We start from the raw sequence: 24,494 nt of genomic DNA, 5'->3' as shown, positions 1-24,494 counted from the left end.
CGTGCTAATAAAGTGCAAGAAAATTCTACGCTGTCTAGTTATGAGGTAGCTCAGCTAATCGCACAGCACAGGAAACCCTTCACTGAAGGAGAATTTATATAGGAGTGTCTGATGAGTGTTGCAACTGTAATTTGCCCAGAGAATACTCAAGATTTTAAAAACATAAGTCTTTCTAGAGAAAAAGTAGGACGGCGATATAGATATAGATATAGATATAGATATAAATATAAATATATATATATATATATATATATATATATATATATATATATATATATATATATATATATATATATATATATATATATATCAGGGGTGTCCAAACTTTTTCGGCCGAGGGCCAGATGCAAAAAAAAAAACGTCCCGGGCCAAATTTGACATGCATCACACAGACACGCATATAAATATACACACTTGTCTGTGTGATGCATGTCAAATTTGGCCCAGGACGTTTTAAAGTTTGGACACCCCTGAGTTAAAGGATCCAGAATCTGCCGATTTATCTTAGATCATTTAAGCGAGGTACGAAGAACGGACCCCTGGAGAGCAAAACACACAACACAGTCAATAACACAAACACACACATGGTGAGGAAAACAGCACAGTCAACAACATACACACACATCCAGAATCCCAACCAGCAGACCTAATTATGAAAATTAAGAGGAAAACACTGCACAGCAATAACAGACACTGCTAACACGCTAACACACACACACACACACACACACGCAACTGGAGAGGAATTTGAGACATGTCATGCTGTTTGTCACACACGTCTTGACTTCCTCCCCCTGTGTGTCTGTCACATGATCAGTTAATGTGTGATTCTGACGGCGACATGCACATTAACCTTCAGACTCTTACAAAATAATGAATCCTATCATTATCGAGGGGAATAATTATTATCATTATTATTACACACCCGTGACATCATCACCATAGACAGCACAGCAGAACAAGCATATGATGTCACTTCTAATGCACTGCTAATGCAATAGAGTTTATATTGAGGTCCAGAGGTGAACGCAGTCATTCTGCTGTCATGTGAGACACTCGTCTTAACTAAAAAAGCCTGTTTCTGTCAGTCTGTTTGTGTCCGAGTGTCAGGGAGACGCAGCTCTTTCTCAGGAGGACACACACACTTGTTTATTCCCATGATGCTTCTGGGACAGGCAGTTTATGCGGTTTATTATTGATTTGAGTTTCAGACTGGCACATACACACACATCTGCTGCTTTACCATTTATAAATATTGTCTTGCTGAAAACGTTTCACACGTATGCAGGTACTTTTAGCACAAGAAAATACAACAGGTTAGCATATTGAAGTGTAGAAATAAAAGTACCCTCAGGTGTCCGGTGCTAGTTTTAGCATCTTTGTTCCTTTTGAAAACGCTGTTGTTTTTATTCAACTACACTGACTGTGATCATTAAATTCATTCATTCATTCGGCTTAGTCCCTGATTATCAGAGGTCGCCACAGCGGAATGAACCGCCAACTATTCCAGCATGTTTTATGCAGTGGATGCCCTTCCAGCTGCAAATCAGTACTGGGAAACACCCATACATTCATATACAGACTCTCACACTACGGCTTTAGTTAATCAATTCCCCTATAGCGCATGTGTTTGAACCGTGGGGGAAACCGGAGCACCCTGAGGAAACCCACGCCAACACGGGGAGAGCATGCAAACTCCACACAGAAATGCCAACTGGCCCAGCCGGGACTCAAACCAGCGACCTTCTTGCTGTGAGGCCACCATGTCACCCCTAATTTTCTGATATGATTTGGGATTTTATTTATTTGATTATTTTATTTGACATTTACAAGATATATAGAACAATTAAATATTTTAAAATACAATAATTAAAATGAGAAAACATCAAAAAAATAACAATACATTTTTTAACTTTTAATGGACAGAATAGTGCAGAAAATAGACCGGAAATAGATGGGAGCAGAGAGAGATGAAGGGTTGGCAAAGGACCTCGAGCCTGGAATCGAACTCGGGTCGTCGTGAGCATCATGGTGCTATATGTCTGCACACTTAACCACTAGGCTATTGACGCCGACAACAAAAAATACATTTTAAAAATACATATACACAGCATTATAACTCTTGACTAGTGCTGGGCAAAAATGTATCGCAATTAATCACATCTTACCAAAATAAAAGTCTGTTTTGACATAATATGTGTGTGTGTTTTTGCTGTGTATAAAATATTAAGTGTGGTAAACAATACAATAATCAAGTTGTCACTGAACAAATGTGCGAATATAAAACCAACTTTACCTCAATAACAAACAAACGTCTAGCTCATAAATATGCCAGACGTAAATAAAGTAATGACGCAAACACCGTCAGCGTCAATGAAGGAAGAGATGCAACCCGGGTAATTCCAGTTCAAATGAACAACACTTCACTGGAATTTTGGTTTTATATTGACACTAGGGCAACACGACATTGGACAAATCTAACATTGCGATATTTCTTTATCCTGCGATATATATATATATATATATATATATATATATATATATATATATATATATATATATAGTGATATGAATACAATTTCACAAGATCAGTTGAGTAACTATTTGGAAAGAATTGATCATTTTAGATTGATTGGGATGATTCTGTATAGGAGTGCATAAAATATAATAAGCATAGATAAAGTTAATAAAGAACAAGATACTAATTACATAAACAGCATTTTATTATTATTTAACTGTATTTAAGACAAGTATAGTAATTAACTAATCAAATGTAAAATAATACTACATAGTCTTCGTTGCATAGACAATCAATCAAATTAATTGTTATTAAATTAAAAATGGTCGGCGCAATAGCCAAGTGGTTAACGTGCTGATATATGGTGCAGTAGCACTTCAGGGCGTCCCGAGTTCAAATCTCAGCTCAAGGACATTTCCCATCCCTACCCAATCTCTCTCTCTCTCTCTCTCTCCCATTTTGCTTCCTGTCTGAAATACTGTGCTAACCACTTAAAATAAATCTTAAAAAAAGGTACAATTTCCCATTTAAAACCTTCACACAGTCACAAGCCTCAAAAAACAATTACGAAATGATCAATTTTAATCCAGACTCAACATTGCGCATACTCACGATGTGACTATTGCAAATGATCACATTGCGATATCGATGCTGAAACGATATATCGTGAGCCCTAATTCACATATTCAGATTTTTTCCTTAATAATATAATTTCATTCAAGTATTCTTTGCTAATATTAAATAGTGAAATTATATTAGCAGCCAATGACTATCAAAGCACAACATTGTTGACAGTCAATTAAATAGTGCTAATGTTGTCATGTCATGCGATTTCAGAGCGAATATAACCATGGTAATCAATATAGGGAGCGTGTCACAAGTTGCATTAGGAGTTGAGGTAAATTTGGCTTTATATTCGCACATTCAGACGTTCACCTTCTTAATATAATTTCAGATAAGTATTCGTTGCTAATACTAAATAGTGAAATCATATTAGCAGCCAATGACTATCATCAATTAAATAGTGCTAATGTTGTTTTTAAAGTCATAATACATGCGATTTCAGACCGAATATTAGCATATAGTATAGTAACATGTCAGAAATTGTCAGAAACGAGCGAATATAAACCAACTTTACCCAACTAACGTTAAGTATCTGCAAAACAACATTAACGTTAGCATTATTTAATTGACACTGAACAGTTGACAGTCATTGGCTAATATGATTTCCCAGTTTTGGATTAAAAACTTAAACAATATTAAGGAGAATGTACGAATGCGAGAATATAAAACCAACTTTACCTTAATAACAAACGTTTACCTCATAAATATGTCAGACATAAATAAAGTATGACGCAAACACCGTCAGCATCAATGAAGAGATGCAACCAGGTCATATCGAACCATTAAGTTAGCCAAATAACCAACACTTGACTGTGCTTTGTTAAAGCGCCATGCATCTGCACGAATGGTTTGTGTTTATGTGATGTAGTATATAATTATTATTACCCGTGATGCCTCCTCCGCGCCCGTGTCCCTTCCTTCTCTGCAGGATGAAGTATGGATTCGCGCGCTCGCTCACCCACAGCGCGTTGGCCAGTAACACCTCCTCCGGTGTGATCCACATGGCTGACGGGCACTTTTACTCTCTTACTGCGGTAAACGTTTGCGTTTTACTCATGCCAGAATGGACAACGCTCAGCTGATGTTTGCCTGCATGAGCCGCCCAACTCACTACGGGCGAAACCAGCCACCGTGGAGCCAAAATGGCCGCAAGAGTTAGTGAAACGTCAAAATAAAAGTCGCTACTAACAATGATAATAACAATTATTATTATTATTATTATTATTATTATTATTATTATTACCTTATTATTATTATTATTATTATTATTATTATTCGCATTCAAAATAAAAGTTTGCTTTGTGTGTACTGGGGATATTTATGATGTATATTTAAACATGCATTTGACAAAATATTTATATTCAGATATAAAAAATATATGTTACGTTATATAATATAATATATAACGTTATGTGATATAAATAATATCAATTTAAATATCTATGTAACAAAATTGCTTTGTATAGTTTTGTTTCTAGTCATGTGTGTATTACATTTGCATAATAAATATATATATATATATATATATATATATATATATATATATATATATATATATATATACACAAACATTTATTTTGTATGCGATTAATTGCAATTAATTTTTGCCCAGAACCAATTATTATAATTTTTTTCTTTATTAAAACTCCAACAAACTTGATTTTTTTTACATGTAAGTTAACTGGTTAATGGGACAGTTCACCCAAAAATGAACATTTCTGTCATTATTTACTCACCTTTCAAGTCACAAAACCTGTTTGAGTATTTTTCTTCTGCTTAATACAAAATAAAATGTGAAAAATGTTGTAACCATAACTTCCTTTTTTGTTTATTTGTCCTACTATAAATGTAAATATAACGGTTCCCTAGATTTTTTAAAAAACAGAATAAACTAAACCGAAGAAAAAAAAATATCAATAAATAAAGGTTAATTAAATTTACATGTTAATTCAATTTTTTTAATGTTTTTTTTTTTTGTAATCAGATTCGTGCTTTGTTTATAGTCTGCTGGAAGTTGTATTGACATCCCTAAGCAAGGACTTCTGGCCCAGATTTAGCATAAAGCTGACACACAAGATTTGGGCCAGATGTAAAATGTAGTATTTGGCCCAGATGTTAAAAATTGATATGTGGGTCACATAAGTTTGGCCTGTCTTGACCCACATTTAAAATACATTACAATTATTTTTGAGTAAAGAAAAAAAATTCTACCAATCAGGTCGCTTTGAGAAAAAGCACAATGCTTCATGGGTTTATCAATTTCATTGAAATTGTGACACACCAACCCATCTGGCCCAGTTATGAGTTATTAAATTGCCTGAGACTTGGCCCATATATGGTCCCTTGTCTGGAAGCCAGACTTGGTCCAGTCATGTACCGTAATTCACTGTGGGCCAAGCAAGACCTGATTGTGTGGGCCAGAGAAATTTTGCTATGTGGGTTTAATCATAAATAAATAAATAAATAAATAAAACAATTATTTAATGTATTTATTGTATTTACTTTAAAGTAGCTTTTACTTTCTAAAATCCATAAAGGAAAATCACAGTGTATAATTTAGGAAGATGTTCGCTAGCATCATATTTTGTCATCTTTGCCAACAAGATTTTTAAAACATGTTGTGGTGCTGAATATTGAAAGCTTATATACCTTTATGTCCACCTTGTGGCAGTACTGTTCAGTAGAAAAGCAATACGTTTTTAACCACTGAAACTACTTTAGCTTGACTATTGATTTGCATAATTTAATAACTACAGGTCAGAATGATTAGTTTGTTTTTAAATGTACCACATTTGACACTTTGCTTGCAATGTTAATAGACAATCACAATTCAAGTTTGATTTTGATAAACATGTGTATTAATACAGCGAAACAAACCATTGAATAAACACTTGTATCCCTAAATAATACAGATTTTTTAATAATTAATTTTTTATATTAAATTTATAAATTGAATATTGTTTTGTAATAATTTACAGTTCCTGTGGCATCCTAATGGTAAAAAGATAAAAGGTTTGATTTCAATTACATTCTGATTAAAAAGTCTGCTTGAAATCAATATTTACTATGTTTATTTCGCTAGTGAACATTGTAAATCTTAATTAATCCATGCAAGTAAATCCAGTAAAATAAACGCAGTTTGTTTTGGTCTTCTCTAATTAATCATCAGCTCTAGATCGGCAGTCCTTCTCTGATTGGCTGAAATATGCTAAGCCACGCCCCTCCAACTATTAGTTTGCTGTGAAATATGGAGCTTAAAAGAAACCCCGCCTCCTACTCAATATTCAATTTCAGTCAGAAATACATCATCAACAGTGTGCGAATTACACTGACGATCAACTTTATGTTTATGTTAGTTTGTGTAATACATTTTTCAGTGAATCTAATACATGTATTTATTTAAATAACCTATAATTTATTAATAAAATGTATTTAAGTTTTGGGGCATGTTTAGTGACTTAAGTAACCTCTGAATAACTATTTCACATGTTACTGTAGGTCAAACTACACAAACTATGCGTCTAATTTGTCTACTTTTAGGCTATATGTAGAAACAAACATCTATTTTATGACAACACAGTCTCGTGAACACTTACAATGTATATCAGTGCTGTAAATCTGCAGTTTCAGACTGTTGAATGATTTCTCGCATAGACTGATTGGCGCAACTGTGCATTCACAATGGTATGAACCATTTTAGGGGGAGTCAAATGTATATTTAAATGATCTATTATTTTAATTATTAACATTATTATTTAAAAGACAGATCAAAGCAAACTATTCCTCACTATTAAAGCACTGACCCACCATACATCTCATTTTGACATGCATCACGGGGTATCAAGCATTAATTAGTGTAGCCAATCCCTCCCAAACCCCCCTGTAATTCATCATCATACTGAAATAAAAGTCTGCAGCAATTTCCAACTCACCCAAACTTTAATAATACCACAGATGTCAAAGAAAAATGAGCTGATTATAAGCGTTTTCTCCCTGACTGACCCCAGTAATGATCTCAGTGTCCGACTGAAGCACCAGAAACACCAGATCCAGAGCTCTTCTCCAGGCTTCACACTTCACCGTCACGTTATCATACACACCGAGTCCATCTGTGGCTCCTATATCTGTGTGTCGTCTCATCTGATGTGCGATAGACGTCCAGGCCTCTGTTTTATTCGCCACCGAGCCGCTGTTCAGCATTACAGTGGAGATGAAGTCCATCCAAGCTTCAGACATCAGCTCCAGGATCACACTTTCATGAGGGCTTCTGTAGAAACAAACAGTGTGGTTTAAAAGTGACATATTAATTGATGCAATAAGTGAAATATTTCTCTGATTTATACATTGTAGGGTGTAAAATGTCTAGTCTTGTTTCTAGTCCAAATATCTGAAAATTCTTAAACATTTTCTAGACAAGCAAAAAAGGTCTTTTTTTCAGCAATATTTCATCAAAATGGAGTGAGTTTTGACATAAGATCACTTTGTTGACAGATTATTTTGCTTGTTTTAAGGAAAAACACACTTAATTTTGACTAATAATTTCTGAAATCAAGATATTATATTATATTATAGTTTTATTACTAATATATTATATTATATTATATTATATTATATTATATATTTATATTATATTATATTATATTATATTATATTATATTATATTATATTATATTAAATTATATTATAGTTTTATTACTATTATAATATATTATATTATATTATATTATATTATATTATATTATATTATATATTTATATTATATTATATTATAGTTTTATTACTATTATATTATATTATATTATATTATATATTTATATTATATTATATTATAGTTTTATTACTATTATATTATATTATATTATATTATATTATATTATATTATATTATATTATATTATATTATATTATAGTTTTATTACTATTATATTATATTATATTATATTATATTATATTATATTATATTATATATTTATATTATATTATATTATATTATATTATATTATATTATATTATATTATATTAAATTATATTATAGTTTTATTACTATTATAATATATTATATTATATTATATTATATTATATTATATTATATATTTATATTATATTATATTATAGTTTTATTACTATTATATTATATTATATTATATTATATATTTATATTATATTATATTATATTATAGTTTTATTACTATTATATTATATTATATTATATTATATTATATTATATTATATTATATTATATTATAGTTTTATTACTATTATATTATATTATATTATATTATATTATATTATATTATATTATATTATTTTATATTATAGCTTTATTACTATTATATTATATTATAGCTTTATTACTATTATATTATATTATATTATATTATATTATATTATATTATATTATATTATATTATATTATAGCTTTATTACTATTATATTATATTATATTATATTATATTATATTATATTATATTATATTATATTATATTATAGTTTTATTACTATTATATTATATTATATTATATTATATTATATTATATTATATTATATTATAGTTTTATTATATTATAGTTTTATTACTATTATAGTATTAAAGTTATTTTTCAAAATACTAGTATTCAGCTTAAAGTGACATTTAAAGGCTTAACTAGGTAATTAGGCAAGTCATTGGACAACCGTGATGGACAACAAAAACAATAATAAAAAAAATTCCAGCCAAACTAAAAGAAATAAGACTTTCTCCATGAGAAAAACTATAATAGAAAAAAGTACTGTAAAAAAGGTTCTTGCTCCATTAAACAACACTTGGTAAATACTTGAAAAGCAATAAAAATTTCACAAGAAAGCAAATAATTTAGCCTTCAAATGTAATACAAATTCCCCTTTTTTACAAGATCTAAAATAAGTCTGATGTTCCTAAAGTATGTATGTGAAATGTCAGTTTAAAATAGCACACAGATGATGTTTTCTAGTGCTCTGAAACTGACCCTTCTTGGCTTTGATCCTAACTGTGGCGTTTTGGTGACTGTCGCTTTAAATGCAAATGAGATTGTGCTCTTTTCAGAAGTGGGCGGAGCTATGAATGCCTGTGTGTCAGCATGGTGGCAGATTCAAAAACAAGACTAAAGACTAGACTAGAGATGGGCACTAGAGTGGGCGGGGCTTTCCCCCTCTGATGACAGGTACAAAGGGAGAATGTCAATCAAAGTGTTTCTGCAGACTGTTTTGATCAAGTCTGATTATAACAAATACATTTTTACTATTAGAAGTGGGTTTTATTCATACACTGCTCTAAACCCCTTATAAAAGATTATTATTACAAAATTAAGATTTTTGCATAGTAGGTCCCCTTTAAATAAAGTAACAAATTACTTGTCAGAGTGCAGCTGTGTGTACTGTCGAAGTCGGCGTATGCATATGAGTTCAGTGACTCCAGCACCATGCAGAAGTTTCCCATCTGTGAGCGCATGCTGCAGCCGGTGCGTGCAGCTCCAGAACTCATCCTCCAGCATCTGCAGTTTAGCAGATACAGAGCTGCATATAACCGCAGTGACCAGAACCGAGCAGTCAGTGGTGATGCTCACAAACTCAGATTTCCCACATATCAGCTCATTTCTGAGCCTCAGCCCTCGGCCCACGCAGCGTTCATCCAGCTGACAGATGTAGGACAGCGGGACGGCTCCGGTGCATGTGCTGAAATGCTTGAAAACGCTGCATTTAACACCTTCAAGCATCAGAATGTCTGTGCATCTCTGTTTCAGATCAACATCAACCATACCAGTCACAAATATAACATCAATACTAAAATCATGCAGGATTTTGAATGCATTTTCAATCCAGGATTCCTCAGTGATTAACAAATCTGTGATGTGCACCACATCTCCCGGTCTGTTAAAGCCCACATGATGATATTTCTCAGATAAATCACCATTTATTAAAGCGATATTCAATGGATGTCCCTGAAGGCGCTGAACTTGGGTCATCTGTTGGGCTGATAGTAGTGTGACATATCCACGCAGCACACACACATGATCTTCAGATATGCCGGGGATGCAGCACGTTGCCAGATTCTGTATATCCAGATGTGTGCTGTTTTGCAACTCGTACGCTTTTAAAACTAAATGCATGGAGGTGCATCCGTGTCTGATGGCATGTGCGATGCCATTGACGTCATGATGTGTGTGTTCGGTATGTGCATTACAGTGTCTGCTGTGTTTGAGTGTCGTTTTCCGATCATCATATGTGATATCTGATCTCTTAAACTCTTCCACACTGACTTCTGATTGTGTGTTTTCAGTTTGTGCGTTAAAGTGTCTGCTGTGTTTGAGTGTCGTTCTTATATCAACGCATTGATCGTCAGATTTACTATCTGATCCTTTAAATTCTTGCAAACTGTCAATCAAATGTGTGTGTTCAGCATGTACATTACATTTTCTGCTGTATTTAGGTGTCATATCCATGCATTGATCATCATATGTGATATCTGATCTCTTAAAGTCCACACTGACTTCTAATTGTGTGTGTCCGGTTTGTGTATTAACGTATCTGCTGTGTTTGAGTGTCATATCCATGCACTGATCGTCAGATTTAATATCTAATTTCCTACACTCTTGCACATTGACATCTGATTGTGTGTGTCCGGTTTGTGTATTAACGTATCTGCTGTGTTTGAGTGCCATATCCATGCATTGATTATCAGATTTGATATCTAACTTCTTAAAATCTTGCACTTTGACATCTGATTGTGTGTGTTCAGTTTGAGAATTAAAATGTCTGCTGTGTTTGAGTGTCATATCCATGCATTGATCATCAGATTTAATATCTAATTTCTTACACTCTTGCACATTGACATCTGATTGTGTGTGTTCAGTTTGTGCATTACATTTTCTGCTGTATTTAGGTGTCATATCCATGCATTGATCATCATATGTGATATCTGATCTCTTAAACTCTTCCACATTGACATCTGATTGTGTGTGTCCGGTTTGTGTATTAACGTATCTGCTATGTTTGAGTGTCATATCCATGTATTGATCGTCAGATTTAATATCTAATTTCCTACACTGTTGCACATTGACATCTGATTGTGTGTGTCCGGTTTGTGTATTAACGTATCTGCTGTATTTAAGTGTCATATCCCTGTATTGATCATCAGATTTAATATCTAATTTCCTACACTCTTGCACATTGGCATCTAATTGTGTGTGTTCAGTTTGTGCATTAACGTATCTGCTGTGTTTGAGTGTCATATCCCTGTATTGATCATCAGATTTAATATCTAATTTCCTACACTCTTGCACATTGACATCTGATTGTGTGTGTTCAGTTTGTGCATTAAAGTGTCTGCCGTGTTTAAGTGTAATTTTCCGATCATCATATATAACATCTGATTTCCTAAACTCCTCCACACTGACTGCCGACTGTGTGCATGCATCCAAACACTCCTGTAGTGCTCTCCTCATGGCCGTTTTGACGTCGGACACACTGATTCCTCTGCTCAGACCCTCCAGAGCGACTCGGCTCCAGGCTCCAGCCAGGAACATTAGCGTGCTCGTGCCTGCGTGGAAGAGCTTCTGCTGGGCCTGAACTGTCTCATGCAGTAGCTGTCCGACAGATCCGTCCAGCTCCAGATGTTCCAGCAGACGTGGACAGGATCCGATTAAAACTGCATCCCCGGCGTCTTCATCTTGAATGTACTTCAGATGTTTGTTTGGACCTAGAAATCCCTGAGCGCTGGCTGTGATGGCCTGTAGCTGCTGGAGACCGATGTGATGGCGCTGAGAGAGAACACCACTGCCAGACATCTGCGAAAAAGGAAATAATATTGGGTCCCACTTTATAATCAGCGGCCTTAACTAGGCCTGTCACAGTAATCAATATATGGACTCATCGCGCAACACATGGACATGAGCTCAATCATTTTTGGTGATGCAATATATATCGCCTAGAATAAACAACGTTTTAGCTGATTGTGCAACATCTTTATCTCTATTCGAGGCGTCAGTGTCAGTAGGGTTAAAAAACACTGTAGTATCTACTATAAATTACTATAGTATATTTTCATGAGTGTCTGACAACTGAAAATAGATCTGGTAGCAGATATCTCAGCCTCTGTTACTCTTTACCTTGCACTTTTTTTATTACAATATTTATTATTATTTATTTATGATATGCTTTTTCACATTCTGATTCCAATGCCTGATTATTAAACTGTTAAAATGACCATAATTAAATTGAATATTCTTAAGAATATAATATGATGTGTTCGTTAGAAGTGTTTACTTGCATTGTAATGCTATTATATTGTCATTCTGGCATTATGGGAGTGGCATAAAATGGTCTTAAAATGACAACAATATCATTTATTGCAATATATTTTGGTGCAATATGTCGCACGACAAAAAATAAACATCATGACAGGCCTAGCCTTAACTAATTTGTACTTACACTGAAATTAATCTTTAGTTACAATGTTCTTTTAGTGTAAATAAATATTTTACATTGTGCTCATCCTTGATTAAATACCTGCATGTAATTACATCTGTAATTAATTACACTGTTGACTATCCCCTGCATCTTAATCCACCCTTAAACCCACCCATACCACCACACCACTCGCTAACGCGACCCGTAACCCACCTCAAGAAGTGTTCATGATGATTTCTCACTACAAAACATTTTTCAAAACGTCCAAAGTGAAACCTGTCGAGAATTATTGATTTAGGATATTAAATAAAGAATGGGACACACCTTATGTTACAGTGTAAATTGCACCTTGCTACATCGAATGTACTTACTACGTGGTCAGGGTTATGACGAGGGTCAGGTTTGGGGTTAATTCCATGTAATTATGCATCATTTATAGTCATTACTACATGTACATGGATCACACAATTACTAAAATGAAGTTGACAATTTGTAAAAAATATGAAATTAATAATAAAGACAAATAATAGTGCAAATGTATTTGTAAGATGTCATATATAAAGTTAATAATGTCATTATTCAACATTTTCTAAATATTACTCGTGCTTTAACCCTGCATTTAATAGGAATTACAATTAAAATAGCAGTACATCGGTTGTGCTCTCTTCTCACAAAGATTAAACGCCTAAACCATAGTAAACCTTAGTGTAAAATAAGTTAGGAAAGACAGCAAATGCTTTCTTTGTGGGTACAATGAGAAAATGAATGTTTCTAATTCTAAATGACAACAGTCGATATTAATGTACAGTATATCCAGCACTGTCTAATTAGCAAAGTAGCTTCTGTCGAACTTCATGCAAGCGAAACAACGCATTTTCAAATTATCCGGGTTTCATTTCCACACAATCCGAGTCAAATTCTAGTTTGTACACCAAAGCTTTCATAAATAGCGTCCTGATTAAACTGAAATGTTACAAACCTTCATCGCAAAGCTGCACTGTTTACGTCTTAAGTCCATGTTCTGAAATGCGCATGCGCACTGCACGACCACACGGCTCCTACTAACAGTTGCTAAGAGACGAACGCCAAACGGAACCAAACTGTCTATCAAGCTCAACACGCCCCGCCTTCTTATGTTTGATTGGTGAAACTGTTAGCACCAACAGTAGCTACGCCTGCTATTGGATCAATCAGCTGTCACTCACACTGAGACACGCCCGCTTTGCGCGCTCGAGGAAGCCACGATAGTTACTGACAGCGTTTCCTTCTCTTGTTTACTAACGTCTCACGCAGGTTACAGCACGGTGCTTTTATTCTGCGGTTTCTATCAAAATGGTAAGTATTATTTAGGTTACTTTTAATACTTTGTGAACGAATTCGTGTCAGTATAATGTATTTAAAAGGTCAATACGCTGTTTGTTAGCTAAACAGTTAGCTTGTTGGTGTTATTGTTATGGAAACCAGCACAGACGGTTGTTTGCTTTATAAACAAAAGTAAAAACAGTACACTATTTTAATTTACTTTATGACTAATACATGTTTAATCTGAACTACACCGTTATTCTGTACAGTATGTGTGCGTGCTTGAATCTAATTAATTACACTTTGGTTAATATAAATCTACGTGTGCGATTATGAAACTAATCCATCAACCCAGATTACAGTTTAACAACGAGTGAGTAAATTATGTAAAGGTGTGATTAATTAACCTTCATTTAACCCTGTGACTGAAGCAAAACATTTAATTTCCAGCCAAATTATACATGCACTCAAACATACACATAATTTGCATTGAATTTAAATATTTTGCATCAACATTACATTGCTATTTCTTCCTTAATAAATCTTTTCTTCTCACAAATGATCCATTTACTTGAATATTAAATACGAATTTTCTTTTTCAATATAAAAACTGCTTTCTGTGTGTAAATTTTGTAAATATAATGTATTTATGTGATTTTAAACTGGATTCTCAGCATTAGAAGTCACTGTGGGTAACTGTTTTTGCCAATGATTGAATGTAAACATAAATATAATTAAATACATCAGAGGACATAATCAGACAGGGGTTTTTGAAAATCCAAAGATTGATAATATAAAGTCTAAGTTTACAGATACAGTGCTCAGCATATATGAGTACAAACATCACAAATCTTTTAAATTAATAATGTTCTATAGGATGCTTTATTATATATGTCTATCTAAATATATATGTATATATATATATATATATATATATATATATATATATATATATATATATATATATATATATATATATATATATTAGTTTATTTTAGTCAGTGCTGAATTGAAATCTGGAGCCAATCTAACAAAATAACCAAAAATTGCACACAAAAATGTATATGTTAGGGAAAAATATCAAATTATTATGTAAAAAGTTGAAAAATCAAGAGAAACAAAAACACATATAGTTGAAATTTTGTAGTTTGTGATTTTTTTATTTTATATTTCAATTTAAATGCATTTTAAATGCATTTTAAATGTCATCTTTGGTGACTAAAACATTATTCTAATAAATATATTGGTTTAATAAAACTGTTTTGTTTAAATGCATCAAAATATATTACCTTTTTTCTCTGAGAAATGGATAAAAATATTCATTTTCAAAATGGGGTGTACTAATTTATGTTGAGCACTGTAATTATGAACATAAACACACATAAAATATAAAAAAGACAACCCACAATATGCAACATAAAGGATGTGTCTGCTCACTTATATCTATGTTTGCTCTTCTGTTGCACCTCCGACAACATTTTAAGTTTAATAAATATGATAGTCTTATTTGATTAATAAATTACTTAACTATTCTAAAAACAGCTTAATAAAACATCATCAATATAATTTAAAGTGTAATGTAAACATCGGGTGACCTGGTGGCTCAGTGGTTAGCACTGTGTCCTCACATTAAGAAGGTCTTTGGTTCGAGTCCCGGCTGGGCCAGTTGGCATTTCTGTGTGGAAGTTTGCATGTTCTCCCTGTCTTGGCATGGGTTTCTTGCACTATAGGGGAATTGATTAACTAAATTGGCCGTAGTGTATGAGTGTGTGTGTGAATGTGAGAGTGTATGGGTGTTTCCCAGTACTGGGTTGCAGCTGGAAGGGCATCCGCTGTGTAAAACATAAGCTGGATAAGTTGGCGGTTCAATCCACTGTGGTGACCCCTGATTAATATAGAGACTAAACTGAAGGAAAATGAATGAGTCTTAACACCCCCTAGTGGAGACTTGTCTGAATCTTTCTTTCTGCTGTCCTTTTCAAGGCGTCCGGCTTCAGGAAAAGCAGTGCTTCAGGAAACCAGAGGAAGAAAGCAGGACCCAAACCAGAGCTGACAGAAGAGCAGAAGCAGGAGATTAAAGAAGCGTTCGATCTGTTCGACACAGACGGCTCTGGAACCATCGATGTGAAGGAACTGAAGGTACAGACACTCTGAAACTCAGTGTTCACTATTGAGTAAGACTGAAGTAAATAAATCTTGCCATTACATAACACTGAAATCCCTGCTAAGTGACTAGTCTTACTCACTACTGGTTGATTAAATGTCCCACAACTCTGAGGTTATATCCATAATCTGTAATCAGGCCCACAGCCAGCCTAGTGAAAGGGATGCTTGCAGTTATCCTCATTAAATTAATCAAATTGCTTAAACACTTTATAAATAATTAAAGTATTTATTTACAGATATGCATTTATTTCATATTGCAGATTTATAAATAATGCTTTAAATGTAACTTTTGGAATAAATAAATATGAAATGTTGGGGAAAATAATTAACAAATGTATTAGACCGTTACAACACAAATGTTTTAGGAACGTGTTTAAAGTTATTTAAAAATAAAAATTGCACTGTCATTTATTACATAATAATAAAATTATGATTTTTTCCCTCCCAAAATGTCCAATATTTAAAAATTCTTCTACATGTAGAGTTTTATAAAGAGATTTTCACATTTACATTTTATCCTGAAGTGTCATTGTAAGATTTAAAAAGGAAATACATTAAATATTGAGCATCAGAATTCAATTACAGTGACTTATATTACACGTTTTCAAAAATCTTATGGTTAATTATGAAAATGGGGTATTATGTAATTAAATATGCACTAATTTGCATACATTTCCAGAACAGAAAAGTGAAGATTTGAAATGAGCAAATTCAATATTCTTATTCATTTATTTATTTTTCGACATATTAATGTTTCTCACTTCATTAATCTGAATATACAGTCAACAGAGATTAAAAAAACACCATGTTTTTCAGTAAAACATTGTAGGGCTGCACAATATTTAATTTCAGCATCGATATGATCTTCAATGTCAACATTTACATATTTTATATTTAATTATTGAATATCTCTACCTCAATATTATTAGACTCCACCAAAAACCTTTAAACACTCTTTACTTCATTTTTTTGTTCTATTGTTTTCATCTGTGCTTTAAATAAGTTTATTTTACTTTCTGTACCTACAAAATCATCCCAATTGAACCCAATTATGACTTCTTTACAAATGCAATTTTGAAGTCATCTTGAGAAATAATGTTCATATCACAATATATATTGCAGAAAAACCAAAAAAAATGGCAACGTTAGTTTTTTAAGAAATTTCTAATAAATTTAGGCAAATTATTTTTTGATTCTTGAGTGAAAGATGAACACAAAAACACTTACTGGTTTCCATTGTTGCACTGCATACTAACCCAGTTACTAACTCGTCATCAGGTTGCTATGCGAGCTCTGGGGTTTGAGCCGAAGAAAGAAGAGATAAAGAAGATGATCGCTGATATTGATAAAGAAGGATCGGGCGTAATCGGCTTCAGCGATTTCCTTTCTATGATGACACAGAAAATGGTGAGCAAACCAAACAATAACAGAACAATCTACAGTAAATCTGACAGCTGGAGCACACCGCAGGCTCTGCAGAGAACGACGTCAATGAGTTTCACTGATATGTTGTGATGTGAACCACTAGACTGATGTAATACTTGTTCATTTCTGTGTGTCAACAGAGTGAGAAGGACTCAAAAGAAGAGATCCTGAAGGCTTTCCGGTTATTTGATGATGACTGCACCGGCAAAATCTCCTTCAAGAACCTGAAGCGAGTGGCTAAAGAACTCGGAGAAAACCTGACAGACGAGGAGCTGCAGGTGAAATATGAATACAGTTCAAGTCAAAATTATTAATTTTTTTTTCTTTTTTCCAATATTTCTCAGATGATGTTGAACAGATTCAGAAAATTTTCACAGTATTTCCTCTAATATTTTTTCTTCTGGAGAAAGTCTCATTTGTTTTATTTCGGCTAGAATAAAAGCAGTTTTTAATTTTTAAAACCATTTTAAGGTCAATATTATTAACCCCCTTATACAATATTAGTTTTGGATTGTCTCCAGAACAAACCACTGTTACACAATGACTTGCCTAATTACCCTAACTTTACCCTAATTAACCTAGTTAAGCCTTTAAATGTCACTTTAAGCTGAATACTAGTGTCTTGAAGAATATCTAGTCTAATATTATGTGCTGTCATCATGGCAAAGAGAAAAGAAATCAGTTATTAGAAATGAGTTATTAAAACGTGTTGAAATCTTCTGTACGTTAAACAGAAATTAAGGAAAATATAATGGAGGGTTAATAGTTCTGACTTCTACTGTGTGTAAATATTATTATTATTATTTTTTTGGTAATTTATGTTTTATATATACTCAATATTTATACACAGTAAGTCTACATATAATATGTAAATACAAATTTAAAATTTACTTGCAATTAATCATTTGACATCACTAAAGTAAAGTAAACGTAAAATAAATATTGTCTTGTTTTTATAAATAAGTCAAAACTAAGTGAGTTTTCCCTTAAAACAAGCAACATAATCTGCCATTAAAATAATCTTGTTTTTGGTTTGAAAAACGTTTGTTTTGCCTACCCCATTGGCAGATCTAGCTTCTTTTCAGGAAAATCTCACTTCATTTTGACTCATTATTTCTAAAAGCAAAACAATATTACTTGTCCAGAAAATGCTATATAAGATTTAGCAAATAAGATTTTTTTTTAGATATTAGGACTAGAAAGAAGACAAAAATTATTCGCCCTCCTTAATTTTTTTAAACCTATTTTAAGGTCAATATTATTAGCCCCCTAAGCAATATTAGTTTTGAATTTTCTCCAGAACAAACCACTGTTATACAATGACTTGCCTAATTACCCTAACTTTACCCTGATTAACCTAGTTAAGCCTTTAAATGTCACTTTAAGCTGAATACTAGTGTCTTGAAGAATATCTAGTCTAATATTATGTGCTGTCATCATGGCAAAGAGAAAATAAATCAGTTATTAGAAATGAGTTATTAAAATTATTATGATTAGAAATGTGTTGAAGAAATTGATCTGTTAAAATATATATTTATACGGGGGGCTAATAATTTTGACTTCAACTGTATATGTGTGACGTGTGTCATCATGAGCAATCCTGGAGAACACACAGCAAAAAACTCACTACATCATAGAAATAGTATTTTTAACTACTTTTTTTTAATTACGGTGTCTGAAAAGTCATTTAACTATTTAATAAGGAATTTAATTACTTGACCCAATACTACTTAGTTAAAGGCTATATGAAGTGCACTTTTGTTATTTAATGTTCGACATAATCTTAATTGAAACATGAAGACAGGACGGGACATATTTTAGCTCCTCCCCTTTAATATATGAGCTCCTCCCTTTTAAAGAAACAGCAAATATCAAATATTCTGTCATTTTACTCATTCTATACTCGATATATACTTTATTCTCTCACTTAATTCATTGTTTCTTAAGCATCTGCAATCGATTTCATAAACGTGTATTCGTTCATGCATTTTCTAACATCAATGAACAATAAACAATGCATTTGTTACTGTTTTTAACACAGGAAATGATTGACGAGGCTGACAGAGATGGAGACGGAGAGATTAATGAGCAGGAGTTTCTGCGGATTATGAAGAAAACCAATCTGTACTGAAGCTGTAAGCGCCCGACGCTCTCACACACCTATAAGCCTCTTAAAGGACCACAAGTGTTGCTCTCTTTTCTACAAAGATGTAAAAATGTTTTAAGCTATATGTATTTTGTACTATATATTAAATAAAATGTATTTGAATCTGATGATTGAATCAAGGATATTAACGATTCACAGTTTTATTGATTCTTAAAGGAGACCTATTATTTACAAAGATGTAAAATGCGTCTCGGATGTCCCTAGAGTGTAAAGTGAAGTTTCAGCTCAAATTAGCACACAGATAATGTTTTTTAACTCTGAAACTTTTAGGCTGACATCCTACTTGTGACGTTCTGGTGACTGTCGCTTTAAATTTAAATGAGATTGTGCTTTCAGAAGAGGGCAGAGCTACAAATGCCATAGGTGTCCTTTAAGCAAACTACAGAATATTATACAATATCTTTGTACAGAATTAAACCTTTATCCAGTTTACAAACCCAAACAGATTAGTCCCCAACTAAGGTCTTGCGGTCACAACTTAGCTGTGATTAAATAGGATTAAAAACTTTGATATACAATAGTCAGGAGGTGAGAAGAAAAATGATTAAATAAATGAGGTAAATAACTAAAATGAGACCTTCTAAACCTGTGCGAATATTTATATCTCTGGATTTGGATGGTAATCTTTGAAGGATTTAAGTTTTTAATTAAGGCTATGTTGCAGCATTCAGTTCACTAAACAACAATTTGATTTGTAAGCTGTGATGAAGCCAGTCAATCTTAATTAAATGTGATTTTTATTGTGATTATCTTAACCACAGGCACCTGTATGTTTACCAGGAGTGGAGAGTAAACAGAGTGTTATCAATTGGAGAAACAGGATTAAAGTTAACGTACATTTCATTCATTCATTTTCCTTCAGCTTAGTCCATTTATTTATCAGAGGTCACCACAGCGGAATGAACCGCCAACTATTCCAGCATATGTTTTAAGCAGCAGATGCCCTTCCAGCTGCAACCCAGCAGTGGGAAACACCCATGCACACTCATTCTCTCTCTCACACACACACACACACACATACACACACACACACACCCACTCGTACACTACAGTCAATTTAGTTCATCAATTCCCCTATAGCGCATGTGTCTGGACTGTGGGGAAACCGGAGCACCCGGAGGAAACCCACACCAACACGAGGAGAACATGCAAACTCCATTGACCATCTTGCTGTGAAGCCACAGTGCTAACCACTGCGCCATCGTGCCACCTAATGTATCTTTAATATAAATTAAAACAAAATTTGAAGTTTAACATTTGGTGCAACAGAATTGTTAGATAAACCTCGAATTAATCTGTATTTTACATTAAACTAAACGTCTGTGGCGATGCAGGAGGATTTATAAAAATATGATGCAGCTTTACCCGTTGTGGGCTATAGAGGGCGACCTTACAGATTTATTATAGAGTATTTACACTTATGTAACATCATACACCGCTATATCATTCAAAAGCTTGCAGTCATATCATTTTATTATTAATTATATCATTTTATTATTGTTGTGGGGGGGTGCGGGGGATACAGAAATTTTAGAAATTAATAATTTTATTTAGCAAAGATCCTTTGAATTGACCAAAAATGATGATAAAGACAATAATAAAAAATAAATCTAAAACTTATTTCAAATGAATGCCTTTTTAAACTTTCGATTCATCAAAGAAATCTCACAAATTACTTGTCTGTTTTTAACATACTACCACTGATAATAAAAACTAAAACAATAATTGTGGGAACACTTTATATTGATGGTCTATTTGAGTATTAGTAGACCGTCTGCTTAATATCTGCTGATTCTGCTCCTTCAACAGACATTGAACTGACTATGAGAAACTTTACAAGTACATGTCAACTCACACTAACCCTAACCTAACAGTCTACTTATAATCTAATGAGAATTAGTTGACATGTAGATGCAATGTTACTTAAATTCAACAAACAGACCATTAAAATAAAGTGTAACCATAATTGTTTTCGAGCTGTAAATCAGCATATTAAAATCATTTCAGAAGCATCATTGTGACTTGAGTTTTAGTCACTTCAGCTTTTAAAATCACTGGAACAAACTGCATTTCAGAATGTTTTTCAATGTAAATGTATGTAAAAATAAAAGAGTTATTTGAAATAGTAAGAACGTTTCAAGCACTGTTTTAGATTAAATGATTGCAGGCTTTGTGAGCAGAAAAGACTTCTTAAAAAAAGCTTTAAATATCTTGGTATAGTGAATATTATATATAAAATATGCATTATTTATTTTGAGTTTTCTGCATTTAAACTTTCAGCAAAAGATTGCAGGAAGGGGAAAAAGCAAGCATGGTATATTATATTCCAACACAATCTCACGGCAATTTGTAACTTTTTGATTTAGTGGCTAATTCGTATGAATTCGTACAATTTAATTCGAACGATTTAGTAAGATTTGCTCATCCTCCAATGACGGTTGGGTTTAGGGGTGGGGTTAGGTGCCACGCCTCCTTTTTAAAATCATACAATTTCGTACGACTGAACTCGTACGAATTAGCCACTAAACTGACAAAATGTAAAATACTTACGTTTTCTCATGAGATCAGGCTGTATATGTGATAAACTTCAGGTACTTTTAGACGCTAAGAAGTTATTTTTAATAAATATATTTTATAAATGTTTTAACCTCATGCACAAACAGTTAAAGGCAAAATTATTAACCCTGAAATTGTAAGTCATTTTCCAATATTTCCCTAAGTGATGTTCAACAGAGCAAGGATAGTGTCATAGTATTATGGAAGTATTAGCCTGGCTGGAATAAAAACTTTTCTTTTTTGTTTAGTTTAAGGTCAATATTATTACACCTTAAGATTTTTTTTTCAATTGAGTACTTAATTAAGCCTTTATATAGCACTTTAAGCTGAATACTAGTATCTTCAAATAGTAAAATATTATGTTCTTTCATCATGACAAAAGAAATGAGTTATTAGTTCCATCTGAAACTCGACAGAGAGAGAGAGAAAGCTCTCTTCATACAGAGAAACTGCTGCTGGTCTCTGTCAAACTAATAATGGCAGCGATTATGAAATCTCACATCAGTCAAACGGTCACATTTATTCTTATTATACCTCCTCCTTGTAGTTTTGTTTAAGATGAAACTGAAAAAAATAGTTCCTCCAAAAGCACAAAGATGATGGGAATTTTGATGCAGTGATGAGGATCATGTCATAACCAAAAACACAATCAAAAGTAAATCACAACCTTCAAATGCCAAGTAGAAGGTCCACACTCATTCATTCACTTTCATTCAACTCACTCTCTGATTTATCAGAGGTTACCACAGCGGAATGAACTGCCAACTATCCCAGCATATGTATTATGCAGCAGATGCCCTTCCAGGTGCAACCAAGTACTGGGAAACACCCATACACACTCATTCACACACACTCATAGACTACGGCTAATTTAGTTAATCAGTTCCGCTACAGCACATGTGTTTGGAGTGTGGGGGAGACCGGAGGACCCGGAGGAAACCCACGCCAACACGGGGAGAACATGCAAACTCCACACAGAAATGCCAAGTGGCCCACGCCGGGACTCAAACTAGCCACCTTTTTGCTGTGAGGCGACAGTGCTAACCACTGAGCCACCATGCCCCCCCTATTTATAAGTTCAAGATGAGCTAAAAAATATCTTTATCGCCTCACTGCTTGACGTACGCTGAATTATTTGACCAGTCCCACAGTTACAGTAAAAACAGACCAGCAGCAGTCAAAACAGAAACAGAAAATCTGCTATTATTTACTGACCAGCTGCTGCTCCAAACCAGTTTATTTTAGACTTTATTCTGAACACACAAAAACCCACTTTCAGTTTCCATTGCTCGATGCATTTTGGTCTGTTCAGTTTTTTGTAAGCCAATGCAAGTATTTCCAGCCTGATCTCAAGAGGAAACTCAAGTATTTTACATTTTGTCAGTTTAGTGGCTAACTCGTACGAGTTCAGTTGTACGAAAATGTACAATTTTAAAAAGGAGGCGTGGCACCTAACCCCAACCGTCATTGGGTGATGAGCAAATCGTGCTAAATTGTACGAATTAGATAGTATGAATTCATACGAATTAGCCACAAAATCAAAAAGTTACGAATTGCAGTGAAATTTCGTTGGTATTTCCCCTTTCCTAGTAGAGCTGTGAGAAAAACAAACGCTATTGGCTGTTTTTAAATGGGGGAGGAGCTACTCTATACTCCGCCCTCTCTTCATGTTTCAGTTGAGAGGTAGTGTGTTTCCCATACTGATAAACTTCCGGTGACCCGTTATTGTGAGTTTTTTTCCATTTTATACGGTTCCTTTTACAGCATCGATGTTGTAATGTAATTAAAATACAATCAGTTAAACAGACTTTGGCATTCATTTAGCTGCTCAAGCGTAAAACGAGACAAAAAGCCCTTTACTCGCCCGTCAGAATCAGCAGGCTAGTGCAGAAGCTCCATTGAATATACTGTGGTAAAATAAATGCTCATATTATAAAGACATGGCGGGGAAAATGTTATTTAATGCAGTGCTTCTTGTACAATCTGAGACCCACTTTATATCAGAGATCACTCAGCCAGTGGAGATCGCTGATTTTTAAAGAAAACAGACCTTAAACAAGCCGATTTTGCATTGGATTACAATTCACCGGAAACGATTAACCCAGGTTACTGGCATATTAAAAGTCCTATTAGCATGCTTCGGCATGTACCCTATTATGTCAAAAATCTAATAAAAACTGCACATTTCAAAGCACTTAAGGAGACCTTTAACCCTTGTGTAGAGTTCAGATTATCTTCCCGTTTGGTTATGTTGGTGCTGTTTTTGCCCCATTGTCATTTTAAGACCATTTTATGCCACTCATTGGTTTTTATG

The 24,494-nt window shown here is 33.4% G+C and overlaps 3 protein-coding genes across 3 annotated transcripts in view; 1 reads left to right on the top strand and 2 right to left on the bottom strand.

Annotated features, from left to right (window-relative positions):
- LOC130241174 (TBC1 domain family member 9B) overlaps positions 1-4,269 on the bottom strand; it is a 30,883-nt gene extending 26,614 nt beyond the window's left edge. Inside the window, exon 1 of the mRNA XM_056472894.1 lies at positions 4,028-4,269. Coding sequence (XP_056328869.1) covers positions 4,028-4,145 — 118 coding nt within the window. The 5' untranslated portion in view covers positions 4,146-4,269. The remainder of the gene's footprint in view (positions 1-4,027) is intronic.
- Positions 4,270-7,062: 2,793 nt separating this feature from the next.
- On the bottom strand, positions 7,063-13,590 carry bbs12 (Bardet-Biedl syndrome 12). Its single transcript, XM_056471915.1, has 4 exons — positions 13,544-13,590; positions 10,702-11,942; positions 9,511-10,470; positions 7,063-7,409 (listed from the first exon to the last, which is right to left on the bottom strand). The coding sequence occupies exons 1-4, from the start codon at positions 13,580-13,582 to the stop codon at positions 7,100-7,102; spliced, it is 2,550 nt and encodes an 849-aa protein (XP_056327890.1). The 5' UTR covers positions 13,583-13,590; the 3' UTR covers positions 7,063-7,099.
- Positions 13,591-13,783: 193 nt separating this feature from the next.
- On the top strand, positions 13,784-19,731 carry cetn4 (centrin 4). The gene is made up of 5 exons (XM_056471914.1): positions 13,784-13,899; positions 15,850-16,005; positions 17,311-17,439; positions 17,598-17,735; positions 19,499-19,731. Exons 1-5 carry the CDS (start codon positions 13,897-13,899, stop codon positions 19,586-19,588), a joined length of 516 nt encoding a protein of 171 aa, XP_056327889.1. The 5' UTR covers positions 13,784-13,896; the 3' UTR covers positions 19,589-19,731.
- The last annotated feature ends 4,763 nt before the right edge of the window (positions 19,732-24,494 follow it).

Source organism: Danio aesculapii, chromosome 14 (assembly GCF_903798145.1).
Source record: "Danio aesculapii chromosome 14, fDanAes4.1, whole genome shotgun sequence".
NCBI lineage: Eukaryota > Metazoa > Chordata > Actinopteri > Cypriniformes > Danionidae > Danio > Danio aesculapii.
The sequence above is the reverse complement of the archived record's forward strand: the minus strand, read 5'-3'. Positions and strand labels throughout refer to the sequence as shown.